Source organism: Equus caballus, chromosome 2 (genome assembly GCF_041296265.1).
Source record: "Equus caballus isolate H_3958 breed thoroughbred chromosome 2, TB-T2T, whole genome shotgun sequence".
Taxonomy (NCBI): domain Eukaryota; kingdom Metazoa; phylum Chordata; class Mammalia; order Perissodactyla; family Equidae; genus Equus; species Equus caballus.
Window position 1 is genome coordinate 34,026,579 of NC_091685.1, and position 22,640 is coordinate 34,049,218.

General features: G+C 49.8%; 2 protein-coding genes across 22 annotated transcripts in view; one reads left to right on the top strand and one right to left on the bottom strand.

The window, feature by feature from the left end:
- Nucleotides 1–22,640, top strand: part of PLA2G2C (phospholipase A2 group IIC) — a 70,048-nt gene that overhangs the window by 36,685 nt on the left and 10,723 nt on the right. For 3 of the 16 annotated variants that reach the window (XR_011432779.1, XM_070252092.1, XM_070252128.1), the window contains exons 1-4: nt 11,022–11,161; nt 19,338–19,452; nt 21,824–21,968; nt 22,388–22,489. Coding sequence is in view for 11 of the 16 variants with exons in the window: in XM_070252092.1 (XP_070108193.1) it covers nt 19,413–19,452; nt 21,824–21,968; nt 22,388–22,489 (287 nt within the window). In the remaining 5 variants the exon portion in view is untranslated. Of the gene's footprint in view, nt 1–10,677; nt 10,816–11,012; nt 11,416–11,483; nt 12,206–15,604; nt 15,776–15,861; nt 16,003–16,564; nt 16,587–19,337; nt 19,453–21,823; nt 21,969–22,387; nt 22,490–22,640 lie in introns of those variants that run through there. The other 13 variants (XM_014737409.3, XM_023635594.2, XR_011432787.1 and 10 more) reach the window with 12 other exon arrangements.
- Nucleotides 1,600–11,740, bottom strand: UBXN10 (UBX domain protein 10). 6 transcript variants are annotated; one of them, XR_011432771.1, is made up of 3 exons: nt 11,368–11,740; nt 1,934–6,198; nt 1,600–1,815 (listed from the first exon to the last, which is right to left on the bottom strand). XR_011432771.1 is itself a non-coding variant. In XM_005607393.4 (2 exons), the coding sequence occupies exon 2, from the start codon at nt 6,181–6,183 to the stop codon at nt 5,347–5,349; it is 837 nt and encodes a 278-aa protein (XP_005607450.1). In that variant the 5' UTR covers nt 6,184–6,198; nt 11,368–11,505; the 3' UTR covers nt 3,231–5,346. The 6 variants fall into 6 exon arrangements, 5 of the variants coding, with proteins under 5 accessions (XP_005607450.1, XP_014592890.1, XP_070108182.1 ...); XM_005607393.4 differs by lacking the exon at nt 1,600–1,815 and having other exon boundaries at nt 3,231–6,198; nt 11,368–11,505; XM_014737404.3 differs by lacking the exons at nt 1,600–1,815; nt 11,368–11,740 and adding an exon at nt 9,401–9,503 and having other exon boundaries at nt 3,231–6,198.

A 22,640-nucleotide genomic window follows, 5' to 3' on the forward strand; every position in this document is an offset into this window, starting at 1 on the left:
CCAGGATGTCTGTGGGTGGTACTTGATGTGGATCAAGGCTGCCTCAGGGAGAAAAGCCCAAGGCGTCCTGGCCTACATGCCATCTATCATCCTCCGGGAAGTATAGGACGTCCTGGCCTGATTCGACCTGATTCGTATCCCAAGTTATACGACCACCAGATAACCAGACCCCACCTGCACCGATACCATTTTAACGACTTTTTTACGTGATTCTTCCTTTGTCTTGTAAATAAATAACTCATACCTGTGCCTTATAAATTTAGCCCTACCCTCAACCCATTGCACTGCCCATGGGTCCTGTCCCCATGCCTACAGCTCTTCACTGCCCATGGGTCCTGTCCCCATGCCTACAGCTCTTCACTGCCCATGGGTCCTGTCCCCATGCCTACAGCTCTTCACTGCCCATGGGTCCTGTCCCCATGCTATTCTCTGAATAAAGGAGCACTGCTACCAGACCTTGAGAGTCCCAGAAATCTTTCTTTCAACTCCTCGGCTCGCCAAGCCTGCGTCAGTACTCACCCAAAAGAGTAGACCCATGATCCCTACCTCTCCTCAGAGGGCCGATGTCAGAGAGGCATGGTCCTCAGCTGGTCACAAAAAGGACCAAGGCCTTTACTGCACAGACCTCTTCATTGTGAAGAACAGGTGCGCATGAAAATTATGAAACTAGGAGCTTTGTTAACTAGGCCAAAGGACAGCGGTTTTATTTGTCCTCCAGAGGAGAAATGCATCCCAATGCTGCATTTGAATCAAAGGAATGAAGGGAGGCAAGAGAGGGAGGGAAGGAAGAGGGGAGATATAGATAAATAATGTATTATTTTACTGGAAGAAGGATTTCTTAAGTAACCTTGGTCTGTAGTCATACCCTTAGAGTTAGATGGTAATTGATTTCGTTTAACCTACACATTAAGTGAAATAGCAACCTTTTTAGTTGCATTTCTTCTTAATTAAAGCAATTAATAGCACTGGATTCTCTGTACACTCTGTCCAAAACCCTTCATGCATTTCCTTCCCATGAACATCGCTGCTGGGCAGTGTTTTTCCCCTGCCCACTACGTGTTTGTCTTGTTGCTGTCATGTTTGTTTGTCTGTTTTTGCAGAAAAACTCCACATTGGTGATATGGTCAAGCTAAGTCCACTTGGGTAAATCCCAACTTGTCAAATTAGCTTGCTTTTTTTTCCCTAAAAAGATGGATTACGTGTCCAGAATCTGACCACTTCTCGTGACATCTATGGCTACCCCTGGCCCAAGCCAGCATCGTCTCTCCCCTGGTTACTGTCAAGGCCCAGTAGTTGGTCTTCCATTTTCCCCGTGAGCCCTACAGTCTACTCAACACAGCAGCCAGCGCGCTCCTCTGAGCAGGACCATCAGGATGAGGCTGCTTAATTGTGCCCATCGGCAGTTGTCACATCAGTTGTTCAACCTCTCGGGGCAGGATTTAAGTGTGTCCCAAAACACCTCCAGAGATCTGTTCTGCATCGCCTGGGAGCGCGGCTGCTTCCGAAGCTGTCGCAAGGCAGAGCAGCACAGAGGGACGTCAGAAAGGGCTGGCAGAAACAGCCCTAATCAGGAGAGGAAAATGTCACATCACCAGTGTAGACAAAATAAAACACCCAACTTTATTTTTGTAACATGAGTTACTGTCTTGTGTGTTGGCGAGTCGCCGAAAGTCCGCTCCACTTGGCTTGCCTCCTCCGCAGTGGCCTCTGACCTTCGCTGCTGATATAGTGGGGTTTGGGTTCGTTCTGGTTTCGGGGCGAGGCTAAACAGGCTCGAGAACTTTTATCTTCATTGTCGTGTGTTGCCTTAGGGGACTAAGAAAACAGATGGTCCTGCTTAATTCTCAGAACGATTTCCAAACCAATGCTAAAGTAAAATAACCACGTTATCTTCGCAATTCTATTTAAAAGGTAGAAAAGTAGATGATCTTACCATATAAAGGGCTCATCTAAAATAACGCCCAAACCGCAGGAAACTGTGCATCTTTTGATCTCACCTTATTAGGAAGACCTCAACAGAAAATCACGTAAAGAGAAACTTCTTTGCCTCTCGGGGTGGGTTGGCTCTATATGATGTTAGAAACCCATTTAAAACGGTGATGAAAGCATGAACAAGAGCAAACTTCAGCGCCTGGAATGCCCACTTTTGCGACACATGACAGTGATAGTGATCTCTCACCAGTGTGTAAGGTTAATTGGAGCAGGAGCCTCAAGACTTGGTTTCTCTGTCTGTAAAGCATCTTACGCAGCAGGGAGCTCTGGGGTACTGCTGGCCACGGTCAGGTTCACCGGGTCTCTGCCGCAGGACTGCCCTGGCTTGGCGGCTGCTGGCTGGGTCTCCAGGTCCTTTCAGGGCAAGGACTGTTGTGTCAAAACCACCTGCCATCTGTTGGTGAAAACTTTTTGGATTCTCGATGAGTCACTTATTTCTCCTGCTGTTCCTCCTGCTGCCAGGACTAGTTTACCTAGTGGACTTTCCCAGGGATATACTGGACTAACTCGTCATGAAGCTTTGTCCTGTGCAAAGTTCTGTCCCTAATGAGCAACCTCTTGTGCCAGCACGAGAAAAGGTGGAGACAAGTTCCCCGGGCACTTCCACGAGGTGGGGAGAAGACAGGGCAGAGAGCCAGCCTCATCCTCACTCCAGGGGCCTTCCCGGTGAAGCTCCAGCTACTGCCTTCCAGCGCTTTGAGTTCAGAGTCCAGAGGTGTTTCAGATTTTCTTGCCCATGCTCTCTTGCTAGGGCACCAACGCCTGACACCAAGTGTGGCAGAGGGTAGGCCCTCAGTGACTGTTGGTTAAATGGATGACTGAGGTCTGTGACCACAGGGTGGGCAAAGTGACTTACCCAGGGCCACCAAGAGTAGCACACTGGGCCCAGTTTAGCCCAGTAGGCCAGGGTGCCTAATTGATGCAGAGCCACCAAGAACTCTGAAATTCTGATATAGTCTGTTCTTGCCAACTTCAAAAGGAGAGTACGTGCAATTATTCTGGGGAGAAATTCAGGCATCTCTTGCCACACAGACGAGCGTGGTGCTATGATCTAAGCGGAAAGCAAGAGATAGGGGAAAGTGGGCATCTGCAACCCTGGGCAAGAGGACTAGGATTTAACGGCAGAGCCAAGTGCTTTGCCAAGGAGAAACCTGAGGATCCGACTCACGAGCCCCTCTGACCACTAAGAGTGGCAGTGGAAGTCTGGGCTAAAACACAAGATACGCTTCTCCACTGACTCAGTTTCACACAAACCGGTTTTTATTGTTAGTATCATCATCTTTTGTCCCCCCCAAAAGTGTTTATTAAGGTGGTTCAAATCTAGCTTTATTCACATATCCTAATATATTTCTATGCTTTATGCCTTCCGTTGTTTTCGCCACCCCCAAATTCTAAGGTAAACAGCAGCAGCAAACCCCGAAGTGTGGAAGATTCCAACCCCTTCAAACATGCTCCATTGCACTGAAGTTTTCTAAAGATTTCCTGCCTCGAGCAATTACCGAGTCCCAGGTGGGTGGGAGTTTATTCTTACCACAGAGGAGGTGTGGGTCTGTGGGAGGCTCTTCCCCCTGCTCCTACATCAGAGGCAGAGTTAGGAGATTGAGTCCTGGCTGGGAGGTGGAACTCCTGTACCGGGAGGACCAGACTCGAGCCACCAGGCCCTTCTGCCAGGGTCACTGATTGGGAGAGGTGGCCAGTTGCGTGGGCCTGCTCAAGGCACTGAGAGCCCCAGCCGACCTTGGCAGGCAAAGGAGCAGCTGAACAAATGGTCTTAAGAAGTGGTATGAAGGATGGTATTAAGAAATTTCATGAAACATTTAGGAATAATCTCTTCTAGAGTGATCTGGCTGGTGTGGGATGCAGCCAGGACAAGGAGAGCCTTCTTCAGAGGAAATGATGGTGGTACTAATCTCCATGGCTAAGTATCGATTTGCTGGGAGTCACATTTCCAACCACATCCCTTATCTATGCACAAGATACACTTGTTGCTGAGGTAGCAACACTGAAAGCAACCCAGAAAGGACTCCTGCCTTCTCTGTGTACCCAGGAAGTGGGGTCCATAGCAGTACTCGGGGCTTTGTGATGGTTAAGCTTGGGGGGACAAGTGTTCCCTACTCTGAACGGTGATTTGGCCATAAAGGGGATCCAGAGGAGAGGTGGCACTCTTGCTGAACTTACAGTACAAGAGAACTTTGGCAAACTGTCCACGTCACCACTGCAGAGTTGGAAAAACAAGACTCTGTGGTCTTCAACACAGCTTCAGGCTAAGGCAGTCAGAGGCACTTCACGCCCATCAACCAGACTCGGGCACATGGTCTCCCAGCACAGGGACAGCAAAGTGACACCAAACTGAGGCGCCGTCCTCCTCCGGAGGATTCTAAATCAGAGAACAGGGGCACTGTTGTCGCTTCAGGGGCGCCTCTGTGTTTGAAGTAGGCGAGACACTGAAACTGGGAGATAACACGATGTACCCACAACCAGATAAGCCAAGGAGGCCTTGAGTATAAACTTGTACAGACTTAGAGCCTTGTGCATTTTAAAAACAAAAGATTCCATTACTGACAAAAGCAAAGGGAATCAGATTACACCGGCTTTTCTCAGCTTTGGAAAAATTTTGCACACAGTGAGTACCTACCAAAAGTTGTAAAATCTCGTCAGTCTCTCTTAAAAAGTAGCTACTGGCTAATCCACGGTTGTGGTAGCAAGTGACTTTCCAGCTCTCAGACTACTTAGCAATGTTGATGTGCTCGCATGTTTGTATTAGCAAAAGAGCTGCTCTTTCCTCTGAAGCCACCTCACACAAACAGTAATCCCCAAAAACCTCGACACGTCGAGCCCAGCAAAGGGGCTCCTTCCACGAGAGGGTCAACCGCCTGTTTCTCAAAGATGCTTGCAAGAAATACAAATGCCACGTCGACATTTCCTGAACCCTGGTTATTTACCAGACTAGAATCCTCTCTGGGAAGTGTTTAATCCCGCATCAAATACAGAAAGGCAAACCATTGGCTTCAAGAGAGTGAGAGTTCATTGTAAAGGCAAACAGGTGCTCCAGAGGGACCCAAAACTCTGGAAAGGAGAAGGCCTGGTTGCAGCTGTTTCAGGAACCGCCTCGGGAACTTGCCAGTTCATCCCAGTGGTGGAGAGAATTTAACAACTGGAAGAGAATCTTCTTAAGGCACCCAGTGCCTGTGCAAATTTCACTGCTTCAAAGGAGATGCTGTGAAGACAAGAGTCCCAAGCATCACAGCCACACCAGGTTCACATGGCACTTCGAACCAAGCTGCCTGGGAGGCCATGGCACCCGAGCACGCTCCTTGCTCAGAGACCCAGGACCCCAGCTGGGTGGCTGCAGACTCATGGCCACCCCTCCCCATCTTCCTGGGAGATGCCCAGCACCGACTTGTGGGGGATTCTGCACTCTTGCAGAGATTTGGTGAGGTCAGAGAAACGTCTCCTGGGCACCTCCATCGTTTCAACGCTGCAGTGTCGGTAGCTGGCCTTGTTCTTGTGCTCAGCCACAGCAACAACGGTCTGTAAGTTGTCGGTTGGCCGGAAATGGCGTACAAACCTTCGACCTGAGGGTGATCTGACAGCAAGCAGCAGCCTTGGCTCCTGATCTGATGGTTCCTCCAGGTCTCCAGGCCCGGAGGGGCTCTGTCTCTTGGTTTGGACAATGAATTTCCTCTCCGGGGAACGAGCTCGGGCTCTGGAATCTTCTGTGCTCATCTTCCTGGTGCAGGACTCCTCTCGGTACAGAGCCTGGATGCCGCTCAGCTGCAGTGAGCCGGCCTTTTCGGCCACGGTTTCCACAGCCCTCTCCTCCAGGGTCTTCCTGTTGATGGAAGGAAGAACTGGGTATTTATTGAGGGAAGACGAACCCCCGAAGGACACCTGCTGCGGCAGCTCCGGGACCTCCTCAGGAGCTCCCTGATTCGGAGATTTGGGTGCACAGGCTCCTGGTTTCTGGCTGCTTGGCAACTCATAGGGAATGGCTGGAGGCAGGCAAGGCGGTGTGCGCTGAGAGCCCACCTCTGCGCCCTGGGATTTGTGCAGACTGGGCCGCGTCCGTCCCTTGGCGGACTTGGGCCTTATGACGTGCATGTCTGGCTGCCAAACGAAGCTGTCAGCCGCTGTGCTGATAACAGTGCCGCATTCAGGGGGGGTTATGTTTACAGGAGCTTCTGTGGCCATTGCTTCTCAAGACCCCTAAAAAAGCAGGAGAAAAGAGAGAAGGTCATCGATTAAACTTTCTGGGACTTCTGGGTCCGAGCCCTTCACTCTCCAGGTGCCAGAACAACCAACAACCAACCAGCCGCTGTCGGTGGCAGAAGGCTTCTCTGGATTTTTGGCATCTGGAGAGGGGCGTCAGTTGCAATTCATTCATTCATTTCAGCACTTGGCATTTACCAATGAACCAAAGTCCTTACAACTTAAATTATTCGAGTGAGGAAAGACCCACAAGTAAATCGATATTATCAAAGAGTAATAAGGAATGAGGAAAATAAACAGAACCTTGGGACCAAAAGTGACTAGGGTGGGAGACTAATTCTTATGCTTATTGGGGGAGCTTCCTTTAGGCTGAGAGACCAGAGGAATGAAAAGGAACAAGCCATGGTCCAGTCTACGGGAAGGGGTCAGCTAACTTTTTCTGTAAGTATTTTCAGATTTGGAAGCCACGTGGTCTCTGTTCCAGCTACTGAACCCTGCCACTGTAGCATAAGAACAGCCATACACAATACATAAACTAACGATTGCAGCTGTGTTCCTATAAAAAAAAACTTTATTTGCAAAGACGAGGTGGGCCAGATTTGGCCCACAGGCCATGGTTTGCCCACCCTTGATCTAGGGGGCAAGTTTCCAGGCGAGGGGAGAGCAAGGGCAAATCCCAAGGCACGGCCGGGCTTGCTGTGCTCTGAGGCATCTGCGGGCTCCGGGGGTGGGGAGCCCCCAGGCGTGGCCTGTTCCCTCCCACTGACATGGAGGCAGAGAAAGGAGTGCTCCCGGTAGCTGCCTTTGCTTAAAAGAGCAAAAGCAACGCTGTTAAGATACTAGGCAGGGAAACAGACTCAGCTGCACTCAAGAGCTGAGAGGCAGATGACAACTTCTCCCCGCACCCCATCTAAGGAGCTTCTTAAACAGGGACTGCCAGCGGCTCCGGTCCAGGGTTCACTGTGGGAGAGCCACCCTCGGTGACTCCCATTTTCCCTTTCTCCCTCATTCCTTTTCTGACTCTTTCCCCATCTTCCCATAGCTTGCCCTTACTTCATGTTCCTTCCTACTGTCTTTTCATTCAGCCTTGCTAGGTGGCTCTGAACAAATTACTTTAACGCAACATACCTCCACTGCCCTAACTTTGCCACCAGTGGGTTTCGGGGAGAGGAGCAGGAAGCCCCTCTGCGGACCCGCCCACTGGCCAGAACTCAGGGAGATGCTCAGGTTCCAGACTGGGGTCAGCAAACCTTTTCCGTAAATGGCCAGATAGTAAATATTTTTGGCTCTGTGGGCCATATAGTCTGTCATAACTACTCAGCTCTGCCCTTGTAGTGTGAAAGCTGCCATGGACGGTATATAAATGAACAAGTGTGGCTGTGTTCCAATGAAATTTCATTTACAGACACTAAAATTTGAATTTCATATAATTTTCATGTGGCACAAAATATTATTCGTCTTTTGATTTTTTTTCAACCATTTAAAAATGTAAAAGCTATTCTTAGCTCACGAACCACACAAAAATGGGTGGTGGGCCAGATCTGAGCGGTGAGCCATCACTTACCAAACTCTGTGCTAGCCCAGCTCCAAAGGGGACTCTGGGCACAGGCTAATTCTATAAATGTGCGAGCCAGAAAAGCAGAGCAATTGCCCCAGGGTCACAAAGCCAGCTAGCGGCAGAGCATGAAACAGAACCCAGGTCTTGTGACATCTGGTCCTGTTCTTGAGGACCGGGCTTGGTGTCTCCCCAGCACTTATCATTTTCTGTCTTCCCACCTACCTTGTAAACACTTTGGGGGCCTCCAGACTTGGATCTCCCAACAGGGTGCTCATTACCAGTGAAATCACATGGAAGCATGTTCTGAAGTGCGGCGGGAGGCGTAAGCATTTCTCTATGCAGGCCCAGAACTGCCAAATGAGATCTCCCCCTCTTTCCTCGCCATTTTGGTGGGCCCTCCACTGACACGGTTACCACCAGCTCCTCCTCCCCATTCCTGGTTACATCCTTCCCAGGACACTGCCACGTCTTGGGCTCCCCACCTCCCTCTGAATCCTGACCACTACTGTGACTGCTGCTCTCTCTGCCCACAAGCTGACCAGGTCTCTCCCAGCCCTCTAAAGACCTTCTGGTAACTTCCCAGTGCCTCATGGTCCCCAAGAAGCAGCGTGTTTGGGTGCAAAGGACACAGCACCTGATGTCATAAGACCCGAGTTCTATTTCAGGTTCTGCCAAGAGCTAGCTATGTGACCACGGGGCGATCATTCTACCTTTCTGCTGCATCACTTTCCTCAATGACAGAATTGGCTATATCACCTAGAAGACGTTATTTAAACACCTCTGAACATCAGTCTCTTTATCTGCACCATGCAGACAGTAATAAGAAATAATGCAGGTAAGGCTGTAAGCACCAGGCTTAGGACACAGCCAAGGCTTAATTAAGTGGTAAGGCTTTTTTCCTTTTGTTTTTGTTTTTCTGTTTGTTGAGTGCTTTCTATAATTTTAGGTCCAAAAGTCTTACTTGTTGCTTCAGAGCTTTTTCCCAGGGCATCCTTGGTGGCTGCACTCCTAGTCACCCTCCAACCAGATGGGTAAATCAGGGCACTGGTGCCTACCCTGCCCACTGCGCAGAAATGCCAGAAGGTTGGTTTCAACGAGCTCCTGCCTATGAAATTGCCTCAAAAATGCAAAAGAAACGCTTTCTAATAAATTTCTTCTAACTCCACACTTTAATCCTATACTTACCTCAAATTCACTAACTCCAAGCTACCTCCATCACCCAGTCCTGAAGGATGTCATTCAAGCCTCTGAGCTTTGCACTCTAACATTCTGTGCACATTATCATTACTGCCTAATTTTAGGAAGCATCCTCTTCTTTCCCACTAAAACCACAACTAAACAACACACAGTAGCCCTACACATGCCTGAAGTCCTACTCAGTTCAAAATCTACCCTCTCTTTCTTAACTCAAAGGCCTGTTTCCCGATTCTGCTCACAGACTGAGTCTGTCCACATTTTCCACTTCTCCCAGTCTTTCACACCCAATCTGGCAGCTGGGAGTTCAGGAGCCTTCTCCTTGGCATCCAAAAAGCCTGCCCAGCTCCTTGTTAATTTAATCTATCTTCTCATCAACTGTGAAGAATGTGGTTTTTTTTATAAACATATTTTAGTTTTACTTGAGTTCTAAAGTCCCTCACTTACAATTAAGCAGCTCTGCACTTGAACTCAAGACGGCAGGAGCAGGTCCTAATTGTCCAACCGTTCTGCTAAGACAAGCTCCACTGGGAAAGCGCCTCCCCTCCCGGCCTGGCCTGCCCTCCCCCCCGGGGAATGGCTATTAATTTGCCACAGCTTCGACAGAATTATCACAGACTTGGCTTCCAACTCCCACACAAGCCTCAGGAAGGCTCGACTGTCAGCAAGTTTGGTAACTTAGAAACCTCTTCCTTAACGACTTTGATAAGGAAAGTCATGTGTTCTCATAGGCTCTCTGCGGGGTTATTTTTAACAGTAAAACTTGAGTATGTGCATGTACTTTCTATACCTTTTGGTACTATATAATTATCCATGTTCAGGGGGTGTCATATTCAAGACACCCTGGTCATAAGATAACATGACTTGGAGCTGGCTCAGAGGAAAAAAAAAAAACCTCAATTATGACTAATTCCTATAAGCCCACTCATGGTTATTTAGAGACTAACACCTCCTTCAGGTAAAACCGTTCCATCGAACCTGCTTTCATAACCCACTGCCTCCTCTCGAGCGCGGGACCATCTGTTGCATGGAGGGAACACCAACTCTCCCCAGCCTCTATCTCACAGAGAGGGGAGGGCACGGAAACAGGTGTTTGGGGACCTGGACCAACTCACACCTTGGGTCCCTGACTCTGCCTGCCCCCCTCAGTCCAGGGAGGCTTCTACAGCACCCATCACTGTCCCTGCTCAGCTCATTTCACCACCTCTAGGCCTGGCAGACTCTCAACCACAAAGTGATTTGACAAGATCTGGGCGTAGGCATCCATCAAGCTGCCAGCTGAAGAGGCAAGTGGCCTGTTTACTTAAACATAATAGCTGCACCCCCGAGGGCTGCTAGGAGTCAGGAAACAAACATTGATAACTGTTTCCAAGGAACCGCCAGAAGGGCAGGTGCCCACTCCTTCAGACTAATTGCCCAACCAACTAGAAAGAAGGAAACATTGATAGGAAAAGCTAAAGCCATATTCCTGCTTTCCAAAGGCACCCACCTCCCACCAGAGGGGCAGCTCACCCTTTCTCACTCACAACCTAAATCTAAATTGACAGTAAATGCAATAAAATATACCCACCCACATCCCATCTGCTGGTATATACCAAGGATGCATGCATTTGAATTGGTCTTTTAAAACTGTTCATCAGTTAATACCACCCCCTGCCAATGCCCCCTCCTCCTCGTGAGGCTCAGGATGAAAACACTCAGAAGAACCAACAGGAGATGGTAGCTGGCCTGAGAATGAGAAAACTTTGGTACCATTCCCAGTTCCACCCGGGCTAATGATTAGAAGGCACTGTCCTATGCAGAGTGCCACATTTAAAAGGGGGAGTGGAGAAATTGGACCACAAGCCACCAAGTGATCAAAGGTTTGGAAAAGGAACTGGGGATGATTCCAAAGGTGGAAGGGTGGGGGGGCAGCTCAATTATCTCCACGGCCTGGCAGCTCTGGAAGGAAACAAGCTTAAGCAGTAGAAGGAGGGCTTTGGGGGAGGGCAAGAAAGGCATCCAGAAAGTGAGAGTTGCCTTGGGTGAAAGAGGCTTGGTCTGGGGGAGGCTCAGATCTGGTTCCGGTCTCTCCGTGTGACAGGACATCCTGCTGTCCCTCTGGATCTGTGCCCTCCTCTGTACTGCCCAGCCAGAAGGGCATGGCCCAGCGCTTTCCTAGGCCCTCTGGCTTCCGCAGAGCCCGGCAGGTGTCCTAATCCAGCAAGGGTGAGCTCTGGCCAGGCTGGCTTTGCCCCTGGGGAGTAGCCACTTCTCTCACGGGCCCTCGCCTGTCTCCCGGGGTTCGCCACAGGGCGGGGTCTGGAGATGCCCATCGGGGCGATGTACCGGGGGAGGTTGGGGGGGGGGGGGGGCTCGGATCCACCTCTCTGGGACCCGTCCAGGCCTCTAGAGGGAGGCCGGGCCGCGCTCACCTCGCAGCTCGGCTCCATCCGCCGCCGTCGCCCTGCTCCGTCCCGCCGGTAAACAGCCTGGGTCTCCCGGGCAACCGCGCTGGTGGGGGGCCACGTGCTTCCGGTCTGGCAGGATTGGCCTGGCCTGGCCTGGCGAGGTGGGATAGGGGGCTGGGCGCGGGGGCGGAGGCCTTGGTGGCGACAGGGCGCCAGTTGGTCTCGCTTGCCTGCCTGGTTGCTCACCTCCGAGGGGAGAGACCATCAAGGGGCGGAGAGCCCTGGCCTGGGGGCCTAAGGGAGGGGAACAGTCTCGCCTGACTCAAACCCTGTGACCTTGAATCTTGAATTGGGCCCTGATCTTCTCGTGTCATGAAGCTGCTAGACTGGTTTCTGTGAACCCTGGAATCTGAGTGGCTGCTCTTTGGGCATCTGAGTTCAGGATCACTTGTCTGCCTTTTCTGTCCTCAGTGCAACCCTTTCCACACCAGTTCCTCGTCCTCCTCCTCTCCACATCAGCCTCCCGCTGCCAGGCCACATCCGGAACCAGCTTATCAACCACATCTGCTTTGATTCTCCAACCAAGACCTCTTGTACTTCCAGCAACTCTGGTCACTTCCACCTCATTTGTCTTTCAGCATCTTCCAGACTCCAGTTCATGGCCCTCTGCTTTCTCCCTGCCTATCAGCCTGCTTCTCCCCGATCCTGTCCAGTCTGTGGTCGGTTGCCTCAGCCAGTCTCTTGAAGAATCCTCCATATGCCCTTGTCCTGCTGTCTCTCCATCCCTCCCACCTGATGGAACCCCAGTCAGTCCACCTACACCCAGGTGCTGAAGAAATGGTGACCAGCCCCAGACGTTGAGGTAACGGGAACGTGATCTCCAACCTCAATTGGGCATACAACCCTATGCAGAAATCCTTCCACTTTCCCCAGCTCCGTTCTGTCTCCTTTCTCCTCAGTGGCTCTTTCAAACCTTGTCCTCTCTCCTGAAATTGCCCCCCTCTGCCCCCTCTCTCCTCCCATTCAGAAGGCATCCTTCCTCCCCTCTTCAGAGAGAAGCTGGAAGCCATCGTATGGGAAGGCTGTCAGCTTTCTGCCAGGAAACTTACAGACTTGTCTACTTTTGTTTCCTTGCTTTCCTCCTTTCCTCTGTTCTAATGGGAGGGAACCGTCCTCTGATTTTGTCCAAGACTGACTCCCGTCCACGACTGCCCTGAAGCCTGTTCCCTGCCACAGGGCCTGACGTACACACACCCTTCCCATACTCCAGGCATTTGCTCCTGCTGTCACCTTTGCCTAGAAGATTCTTCTTCACCCTCCCCAACTCCTCCTCTCCTTCCTTTGCCAAATGCCCACTTGCCCTTCAGATCCCAACTTAATGGATGAACACTTTCTTGCAAAATGGAATTAAGGTGGCTTCAGGAGTCCTAACTGGACTATTGTCTGCCAGGCGCTGTTCTAGATTCTTGGAATATGCAGATGAATAATTTAGTGACTGTGTTATTGAAAGGTAATGTTAGTAGACATTCAAGAGCCATATTATCAGAGGAAAGAATTAGGATTCATTACCTGGAATTGTGGCAAACTATTTGCTGTCTTGTCTGTCTCAGACGCATGGACACAGGATTGCGACAGAGCACAACTCTGACCCTCCTATGAGATGTTCACAGTTGGTTGAGAAAACACATCTCATACCCATAGAGGGTTACAAATCAGAGTATTTTCAATACATTTGAGCCAAGGGTGGAAGAGCAGGCACGGGCTGGACGTGATTATGTGCCAAGTGATTGGCAACGGCAGAAAGTTCTTTGGGGCCTGGAAAGGAGAGAATCCTTTCAATGGTGTTGTTTCTGCCCATCTCAGGAAGGAAGCCCCTGATGCGTGGGAGCTGCTGGCGAGGGCCTGGGCTGGGCAGGCCTCATGCTGGGTGGCCTCCTCGCCTACCCTCGATGTCCAAGGAGGCATCTGAGGCCCCAGGAAGGTGCAGGAGCTGGCGGTTTGAGGATCTGATGGTTTTGCAGCTCGGTGCTGGTGGCTTATTTCTTGTAAATGATTCTGTCAGAAATATCTAAGCAATGCACTTCAGCCTTTCAACGCCCACCCAAAAAAGATGAAAGTGGATTCTTCATCAGCTATTTTAATATCACCTAAGAATTATGCAATCTTCTGGAAAATCAAATTGGCTTCTCATCCCCTTTGTGTGTGTGTGTGTGTGTATGTGTGTGTGTGTCCCCACATGGGCATGCAGTGAAATGGTACTTATGCCTGAGGCCTGTTGAATATTCCGCAGTATGTGCCTTTTGCTCTCCGGTGCCACGTAATGCACAGTCCCGGGGGCGGCTGGAGGGAAGGAAAGGAAGCTGGCCAGTCAATTGCTGTGCCCACCTGCTCCTTAAAGAGACAGCTGACTCTGCTGTCCTTGTCCCTCCTTAGAGAGGGTGTCTTCACAGGAGGAACCCGATAATGCCCGGTCTCTGGCACACACGCGCAGTGGATTCTTAGTAAACGTGGCCAGAGGTCACTGCTCTGCCAGCTTAGATGTGGACTCACCCTCCTTTCCGGCCATGGTTCCCTCTGCTCCCCAGCTCTCTCCCTGGGCATCAGTCACCTTGTTCCCCAAATGGGCCCTCAGCTTTTCCATCTCCAGGGTCTTTGCTCATTCCTGCCCCACCCTGCTCCCTTCCTTGAAATTAATCCAAACTTACTGATCCTTCAAGGCCCATCTTAAAAGTCATCTCTTTCATGAAGGCCGTTTCTGACCAGCCCCTCCCTGTACCCCCAAAACTCATGTGCTTTTCCTGGTTCCTTTGGGTCCAGTAGAACAGTCCCAAGAAAGCAACTGAACCTCAGGGCCCCCCAAATTACTGAGTGGTAGAGCAGTTTTAGAACCCCACCCGGCTGATTCCAAAGCCCACCCTGTATCCCAGACCCCTGTCCGCACTCGGCATTCCTACATGGGACTTTATCTGTACCTGCCTGCTGCACAGGTCATAGGGGTTGCAGCCATGGCCTCTGGAGTCAAGGCTTGAGTTGGAATCCCGGCTCCGCCACTTGCTAGCCGAGGACCTTGGGTAACTGATTTAACTTCTCTGAACCTCAGTTTCCACATCTGTAGAATGGAGATGATAAGAATAGGATTGTTGTGAGGGAGAAATGAGATAACATGTCAAGGTCTTAGCACAGTGCCTGGCACATGGTAAAGGATTGGTGAAGGTTAACACTCATCCTCATCCTGTTTCCGTCTCCTTGTGGGCGGGAACTTGCCTGTGTCTGAGTCTCCTGCTTTGCCCACACAGTGCCTGCTTCGTGGTAGGTGCTCAGTAAATGAGAATTAAATTATGATGATGGTGATGCTGATTCCACAGCTGGCTTTTCTACTGAGAGATCCAGCAAAGCTGCCGTTGGTGACCCCACGAGGATTTCTGGCTTGAAGTCTAAATGACCTCCCCCCAGCCCGGGCTGAAGGCAGAAGCGTCAGCTTCTTAGCAGCTTGTCCCCAAAGAGCATTTGGCCTCTTTTTGAACTAGTGACTTCTAGATTTTGGAGTCTATACCCAGTGTCCTCCTCTGTCTGTCCTCGATCCCATTAGACATGTTGATTGAGATGATGGATAACCTTCAAGCGGAAGGTCGACTGGATGGATACTCTGGCAGAGAGGCCAAGAGGCTGGCACAGTTAGTCGTGCCTCCTGGTGGATCAGCGTCCCGAGGGGACCTGCAAGAGGGAAGATTCTGGATAATGAAACTTACCCCTTGAAGTACCACAGTTAGTTTTTTATTTATTATTTTCCCCATTTTGTGAGAAAATATCCAAACTATATTGCCTACTGCCCAGTCTTCTTAAGCAGAACATATCAAACACCACAACTCACCTTGGCTACTGTTGACCAAGTGCTTTCGCCTTCAGGAGCTTGTTGAGTCTTGCCTGTGATCCGTAGGGGGCCAGGGTCATTGTCTCCACCTCACAGATGAAGAAGCTAAGGCTCGGGGAGCATAAACGGCTCTGCCAGGAAGTGATGGAGCTCTACTGCAACCCTCTTCTCTAATATAGATCCGGAGTTATTTGCTCTCCACCTTTGCAATCTCTTGCACAATGCAACATTTTCTTGGTCACTGGAAGTCAATAACTGTGCTCCAGATGCAGGGCTGGTGCCGTGGCTGGAGCTCTCTGCCCCTACACTCAACGGCCCCAGGGCTTGTAAGCTTGATCAGTTCTCGTTTTAATCATTGCTCCCTCCCCTTTGCCTTCCTACTACGAGCAGCCACTCTAGCTTCACTCCTGTTCATCTTCTGGGTCTGAGAAAAAGAGGCTGATGCCTCATTAGAATTGCGTCTAAAAGAAGATGCTGTGGTGTCTGCTTGCATGCTCGGTTTTTGGTTGTGTTTCTCAGCTGTGTTTTGGATAAGAACAGTGCTTGGCTCACCACCCACAGGTGAGCAGGAGGACTGCCAAGGGGTTTGGGTGCTGCCTTTGTGGTCAGACACACCTGGGTTAAGTCCTGTCTCTGTCAATGTGCAGAGAAAAGTACTAACTTCTGCCGGCCTCTGTTCCCTCATCCGTAAACTGGGGTTGATCATCTACGCCTCGCTGAGAGTACTGAAAGAAGATTCAAGGAGATAACCCATGTGCCGTGCTTAGCCCTGTGCTGGTTCTCAGTAGGTTGTAATTTTTGTTTTTATTTCTGTAACTTGAAGCATGATAGGACTCTGATCATTCATTCATTCATTCCTCAAACCTTTATGTACTGCCTGTCTCTCTGTGCCTAGTTTCCTTCTCTGTAAATTAAGGATAATGTCTATCTAGCTGGGGGATGTAAGGACTTAATGAGTAAATGTATGTAAAATGCTCAGAAACTGTGCAAGATATAAAATAAGTGTGAACGAGTGTTACCCACCATCATCATCAGTACTAGTTTGTGCTAGATAGATGCTAGGTGGACAAAATAAATTGACCTGTGGCCTACGGATCTTGCAGGCTCTTTCCTCCTTATTTTGTCTACAGGAAAAAAGCCAACCAGTGATTCCTCACTGTCTACATAAGATGGATTGATGAGTCTGAGAGGGCATCTTAGGGACCTGCCAACTTGCTGGTTTAGGGGAGTCCATGCCCCCGTCTCTACCACGTTCTCACCCCTCATCATATCTCTGTGCTCTCGGTTTTGGTTGAGCACAATCCAGAGCACCCACAAATGGTAGTCAAGTGGAGAGAACCATGTTCATCTCACCTAACTCATAGCCGTGAAGGTCAGTGTCTGTGAAAGTGCTCTGCAACCTTCAAAATGCCACACGGACAAGAGGTCCAGGAAGGGAGCCTGGCGTGGTGCAGAGAGCACTGGATCTGCAGTTAGGTGCCCGAGGTTGAGTCCTGGCCCTGCCACTTGGTAGCTGTGTGGATCTTTTTCAAGTCACTTCTCCTCTCTGAGCCTTGGTTTCTCAACTCTCAAATGAGAAAGTGATAGTCCCCACCTGGTAGGGTGTTGTTGTGGTGAGGTGGGAGCGAGGAGTAAATAGGAGCAGAACACGAATTTAAGGTTCAAGGCCCCCACAAACGCTGCATCCTTTTGGAGGTGAGTTCACTGCTCCTTCCACTGAGCTCAAAGGCATTTATTTACACAACGACTAGAGTAATGCTCATCGCTACCCGGGCTTAAATTGTCCTTCCTGGACACGGACTCTGAGACAAAGAAGTATATTGCCGGGAAGCTTCCAGGAGAGACACCTGTCAGGAAGTAAGGAAGGCAAGATTGAGGGGAGGAAGAAGATGACCCACAGAGGGAGAAGCTGACACACAGAGAAACTGATGCTCAGAGAAACTGACAGTCAGAGGGAGAAGCTAACTCTCAGAGAAACTGACGCTCAGAGAAACTGACGCTCAGAGAAACTGACACTCAGAGGGAGAAGCTGACCTACAGAGGGAGAAGCTGACACACAGAGGCAGAAACTGACACTCAGAGGGAGAAGCTGACACTCAGAGAAACTGACACTCAGAGGGAGAAGCTGACCCACAGAGGGAGAAGCTGACACTCAGAGGGAGAAGCTGACACACAGAAGCAGTTGCTGAGGCCTCAGCTGGTCCTCCAGGGAGCTCTGGGGCTGGGATGGCCTTTCAGAGCTGTCCTGAAGGAGAGCAGGGATTGCGCCTTAAATCTTCGCCTCAGCCAGGCATTGGCTACTCCTCCCCTCCTCACCAGGAGGGGTCATAACCTTTGACTAGACTGTTCCGTGGAGCAGAGGCAACTCCCAGGAGCAGCTGATATTCCAGCCCTGGAGAGGGGAGCTGCAAGGCACCGTGCTAAGCATTCCAGAAACAATGGAAAACCAAACGTAGAACTTCTGCCCGCATGGGGCTCGTGATCCACGTTTTCTGTTGACCCATTTCGTCTCTCCAGCAGCTCGGAAGCCCTCCTTGGGCCAGAATCTTGTCTCATTGGATGAGCGGAGAGTTGGTCCTTAATAAGAGCCCGTAAAATTTCATTACCGGTAACGCACCTGGGTCCCTTTGTTTGTCTCCAAAGTGTCTTCACCTGCCAGTTTGAAAGATGTGCGTCCCTTCTTCATGGACTAAACCGTCACACGCTTATTTTTTCAGACTCAAAAGAGAAAAAGGAAGCCAGCCTGTAGAGATGGAACCTAATTTAGAAACATCTCGCGCAGCATTTGAAATGAAGGCTGGCTGGGACCAGGCCTGGTCAGGGCCCAGAAGCTCAGCATCCACCAGAATTTTGCCAAAGAGGGCAAAAAAAGAGCAAAGGTGTCTGATGAACTCTCCAGGGCTCTGCGGCAGGAGGCTCATTCTGCAGAGTGTAAATCTAGCTGGAGCTCTGCACCTGCCAAATCCTCTAGGCTCAAATGAGCCATTGTTCACACTCCAAGTCCTGAGTTATCAGATTTAGTCTGATGTATGATGGGCGCATAAAGACCACTTGTATTTGAAGAGAGCTGTTGACTGACCCGTGGGGCCCCCGCCCAGTGACGTGGGACCCGGAGCCCACGTTCTCCTCTGTCCTCCTGTGGGAACTGTGCCGAATACGGCTACCACTGCCGTTGCTAACGGCAATCAGAAGGGTGTGTCTGCCTGTTCCAGCAATTATAGTACAAAGCCGTTTACTTGTGTGGTTTCACTTGGTCCCCCAAGTCTGTGCAGTAGGGCGCTACGTGAGCGTGAGGAAGTTGTCCAAACTCTCCGGGCCTCAGTTTCTCCACCTCTAAAATGATTATAGAGCTTCTTGAGTTATTGTGAGGATTCAATGGTGTAATACCCGTGAAGCCCTTAAAGAAAACAGCACTTGGTGTATAGCAATTTCTTATTAAATGTTTGAAATTACTGGTGGGTAATTTTAGTCTCACTTCATGGGAGAGGAAACGGAGGTTCAGAGGGGCTAGGTTTATGAACAAGACACCTGGGCATCAAGGAAGGAAAACACGAGGACCGACGTGCAAATGGGGCTGGGCTTTCCTGTGCTGGATCTCCATGATGAACCCTACGCAGTCACGTGCTGCATAACGACATTTCAGTCAACAACAGGCCGCATCTACAACTGCGGTCCGTGAGATTAGTACAGGTGTGCAGTAGGCTATACCGTCTAGTTGTGTGTAAGTACACTCTGTGGTGTTCCCACAACGATGAAATTGCCTAACGATGCATTTCTCAGAACATATCCTCGTCGTTAAGCGACACTTGACGGTATACGCCTTTAAACTTGGGAACCGGGGGAATACTGACTCCTCAAAAGAAAAAAAAGGTGAAGGGATAGTGTTGCCAAAGAAAGAAATTTAAGAAAAAAAAACCACTTGCACTTTTCCAGCTATTGAGCCCTTTTTATCTTTATATTGAGGTCTAAATACCAGACGGGGTATCATATTCAGAGACAATTAGTTTGAGAAAGCTCTCTTTGCTCTGAGCCCTCCACGGGGGGCTTTGGAAGGCCTGCATTGTGGTGGGGGCTTTGCATCCACACGGCCTTGCCTCATTTTGGTCATTTCCTCCCCAAACAGGAGTTCAACTGGCAGACCCCTCCAGAGCAGAGGAAGGGGTGATCCTGGCACCTTGGCCCCGTGGTCTCCTCGGGAATGAAGATCATTGGCGTTCTCGTGATCTTCGCCTCCTGCTGTAAGTGGCAAGCAGCCGGGAGAGCTCCAGGGTGCCCTCCTCCCATCTGGGTGCCGGTGTCTGGGGCAGCCCCTCCTGAGGCGGCATGGGGTGAGGGAAAATCATGGGTCACTGAAAAGAGAATCAGAAGTGGAGCAGGCCCCCACGAGTCCTGCTGCTTCTGTTTCTTCTGCAAAATAGGCTGATTCGAAGTCTTGGGAGCTCACAGAACTTTTGGAAAATCGAAGGTTACTCACCGTTTGCTTAGAAAGGGGGCATTTGACTGCCGTTTTACCGCACGCAGCCCCTTCCGGAGTCTTTTTGGTCCTTTGGATGCTGGTTGCCTTTATTTAAAGTCATGTGGATTCTAGAATTGAAACGCAGGCATATATCTAGCTAATTGAGGAACGATTAATTCTTAAGAGACAGACGTTCTCACGGTGACTTATGGAATAATTGGTAATTATAAGTCATTGCTACCAGGAGATCAGATTACAGACCTCTGCAAAGTGAAAGAGAACTTACTAGGAAACAGTATTGGGTCTGTTGGGAAACTCTTTGACTCTGGTTTTATTAGTTGAGTAGAGATTTGTCTAAATGCATTTTTCTGTCTGTTTCGGCTGCGTAGAAATAATTTTAGGTCCCTAAGTCAAAATGTCAAAAATGGGGTTCCTATTTTCCCTTAGTCAGTGGTAGACTTCAAGTTTTCACGATCATAGTGTGGGGGGACCTGTAGGCGGGAGAGCCGCCTCTGCAGCCCCCACAATGTGCCCTGAAAATCAGTGCCTGACTTTTTTTCCAGGGGCTGCTCAGGCAGCAGTGACCACTGCTGGGCTGCGGCCCCCTCTGCGGTGCTTTGTGACGACAAGGCATCCAGAACCACCGTGTGAGATGAGAATGCTCCTGGGAAAATTTCCCCAAACCTTCTGTCTCTGGTTTTCTTCTTCAAGTTCATGTTTTTATTTTATTTTTATTGCAAAATATATATGCTTGTAATTAAAAAGTCAAATAAGTGACTATAGAGTCCTTCGCAGACCCCAATCTTTTTTTTTTTTAAAGATTTTTTTTATTTTTTCCTTTTTCTCCCCAAAGCCCCCCGGTACATAGTTGTGTATTCTTCATTGTGGGTTCTTCTAGCTGTGGCATGTGGGACGCTGCTTCAGCGTGGCCTGATGAGCAGTGCCATGTCCGCGCCCAGGATTCGAACTAACGAAACACTGGGCTGCCTGCAGCGGAGCGCGCGAACCTAACCCCTCGGCTACGTGGCCAGCCCCTGCAGACCCCAATCTTTTGCCCACACCCAGATGTGGCCATTCTGCAGAGTTTATATACATGCCCCTAGGCCTTCGCACATACACATTTCGAACATTTAATAGAAAAGTAATACACGCTCAGTATAGAAAAAAATCAAATTGCATTAAAGTTTATAAAATAAATGCTGCCTGTTATTTTCTCCACCTACTTCCCTAAGCCCATTGCCTAGAGATAGTGCTATTAAAAGATATGTTTTTAAGACATCATTTACTTATTATCCTCCTGTCAGTGGATGTGTGGGTAGTTTCCAGTTTTTTGATATGACAAGTAAGCTGCAGCAAACATCCTCATATATATTTTTTCTCCCCACTTGCATAAGCATTTTGTAGAAGTAAAAATTGCTGGGTCCATGTATATTTGCCATTTAAAAAAATGGACTCAGGGCATCTTTTCTGCCCCTTAAGTATTTTGTTTCTCCAGAGAGATTGTAAATGCCCCATTATATCTGTAAGGACTGGCATTTCTGCTTTGAACTTTTCCCGTTAAACTTTCTCATCAGACCTGGGGTGTTTCTGCCTAAGATGGTGTTCGTTTGTTTGTTTTTCTTAAAGATTGGCACCTGAGCTAACATCTGTTGCAAATCTTTTTTTTTCCTTCTCCCCAAAGCACCCCAGCACATATTTGGATATTCTAGCTGTAGGTCCTTCTGTTTGTGCTATGTGGGACGCCACCTCAGCGTGGCCTGACAAGCAGTGCCGTGTCCGGGCCCAGGATCCGAAACGGTGAAACCCTGGGCCGCCGAAGCAGGGCGTGTGAACTTAAGCACTCAGACATGAGGCCGGCCCTCTGTTTTTTTCCTTTTGAGGGGAAGACTGTAGTTGACAGTAGACTGTTGCCCTGAACATCATGGAAACTGGGTTCTCATCCTGGGCTAGCAAGAAGCCAGCTGTGTGATGCTGTAGATCCGATTCTGTTTTCCATTAAGGAGGCTGATGATCCCAGCCGTGCCCATGAGCCGTTTGGGGGGGGGGGGGGGCGGTTCCTGATGGGCCCGAATGCAGAGCCCTCTGGTCAGGGGATGCCAAGGTGTCATGGTTCTCATTGGGTCTTTCCTTCTTCCTTATTTTCTTGTTGGCAGTGATCGCCCCCACCCACAGCAGCTTCTGGCAATTTCAAAGGATGGTCAAACACATCACAGGGCGGAGTGCCTTCTTCTCATATTACGGATATGGCTGCTACTGTGGGCTTGGGGGCAAAGGGACCCCCGTGGACGACACTGACAGGTGAGTGCAGAGGCTCCAAGGCCTCCTGTCATTTGATTCGTGTTGAAATCCATGCTTGAAGTGAGAGCGACAGATTGGGACTCTTGCATGGCAAGTAACAAACCAATTCAGGTGAGTGTAAGAAAAAAAACTGAATGGGAGTGGGAGGAGGGGCTTGAGGACCCCTGGGCCTGGGCTGGCCTCCCTTATATGTGGCCGGTGCAGTTGCAGAGCTGGGATTCCTAAGGTCCCACACGTGGTTGACTGCTCTGCTGTCACCATCCTGAAATTCTTAATAATGTTTGAACAAAGGAGCCCTGCATTCTCACTTTGCACGAGGCGGTGCAAATTATGTAGTCAGTCCTGCTCAGAGCTCTAGAAACGTTTTCAGTCGTCGGTCCTCATGGCAAACATGGTCCTCTCAATTCCCCATTCTTTAGGAATATAGGCGCAGCAAGGCTGACTCGCTGTCTCCCAGTCCTGATTCCGAATTCCGGGAGAAAGAATCCAAGGGGCTCACTTTGGAAAAGTTGTCCGTCTGGGTGAGGTCACCTAGCACAGACTCGGCTGCCAGGCCTCCTCCTGAGGATGAGGGAGGGGGAGGGAGTTTCTAGAAAAAGTGGAGCTTGGTGTAATCTGGCCAGGGGAAGAACACACAGGGTAGTTGGCATGTTGTTTCATCTGGAGAAATCA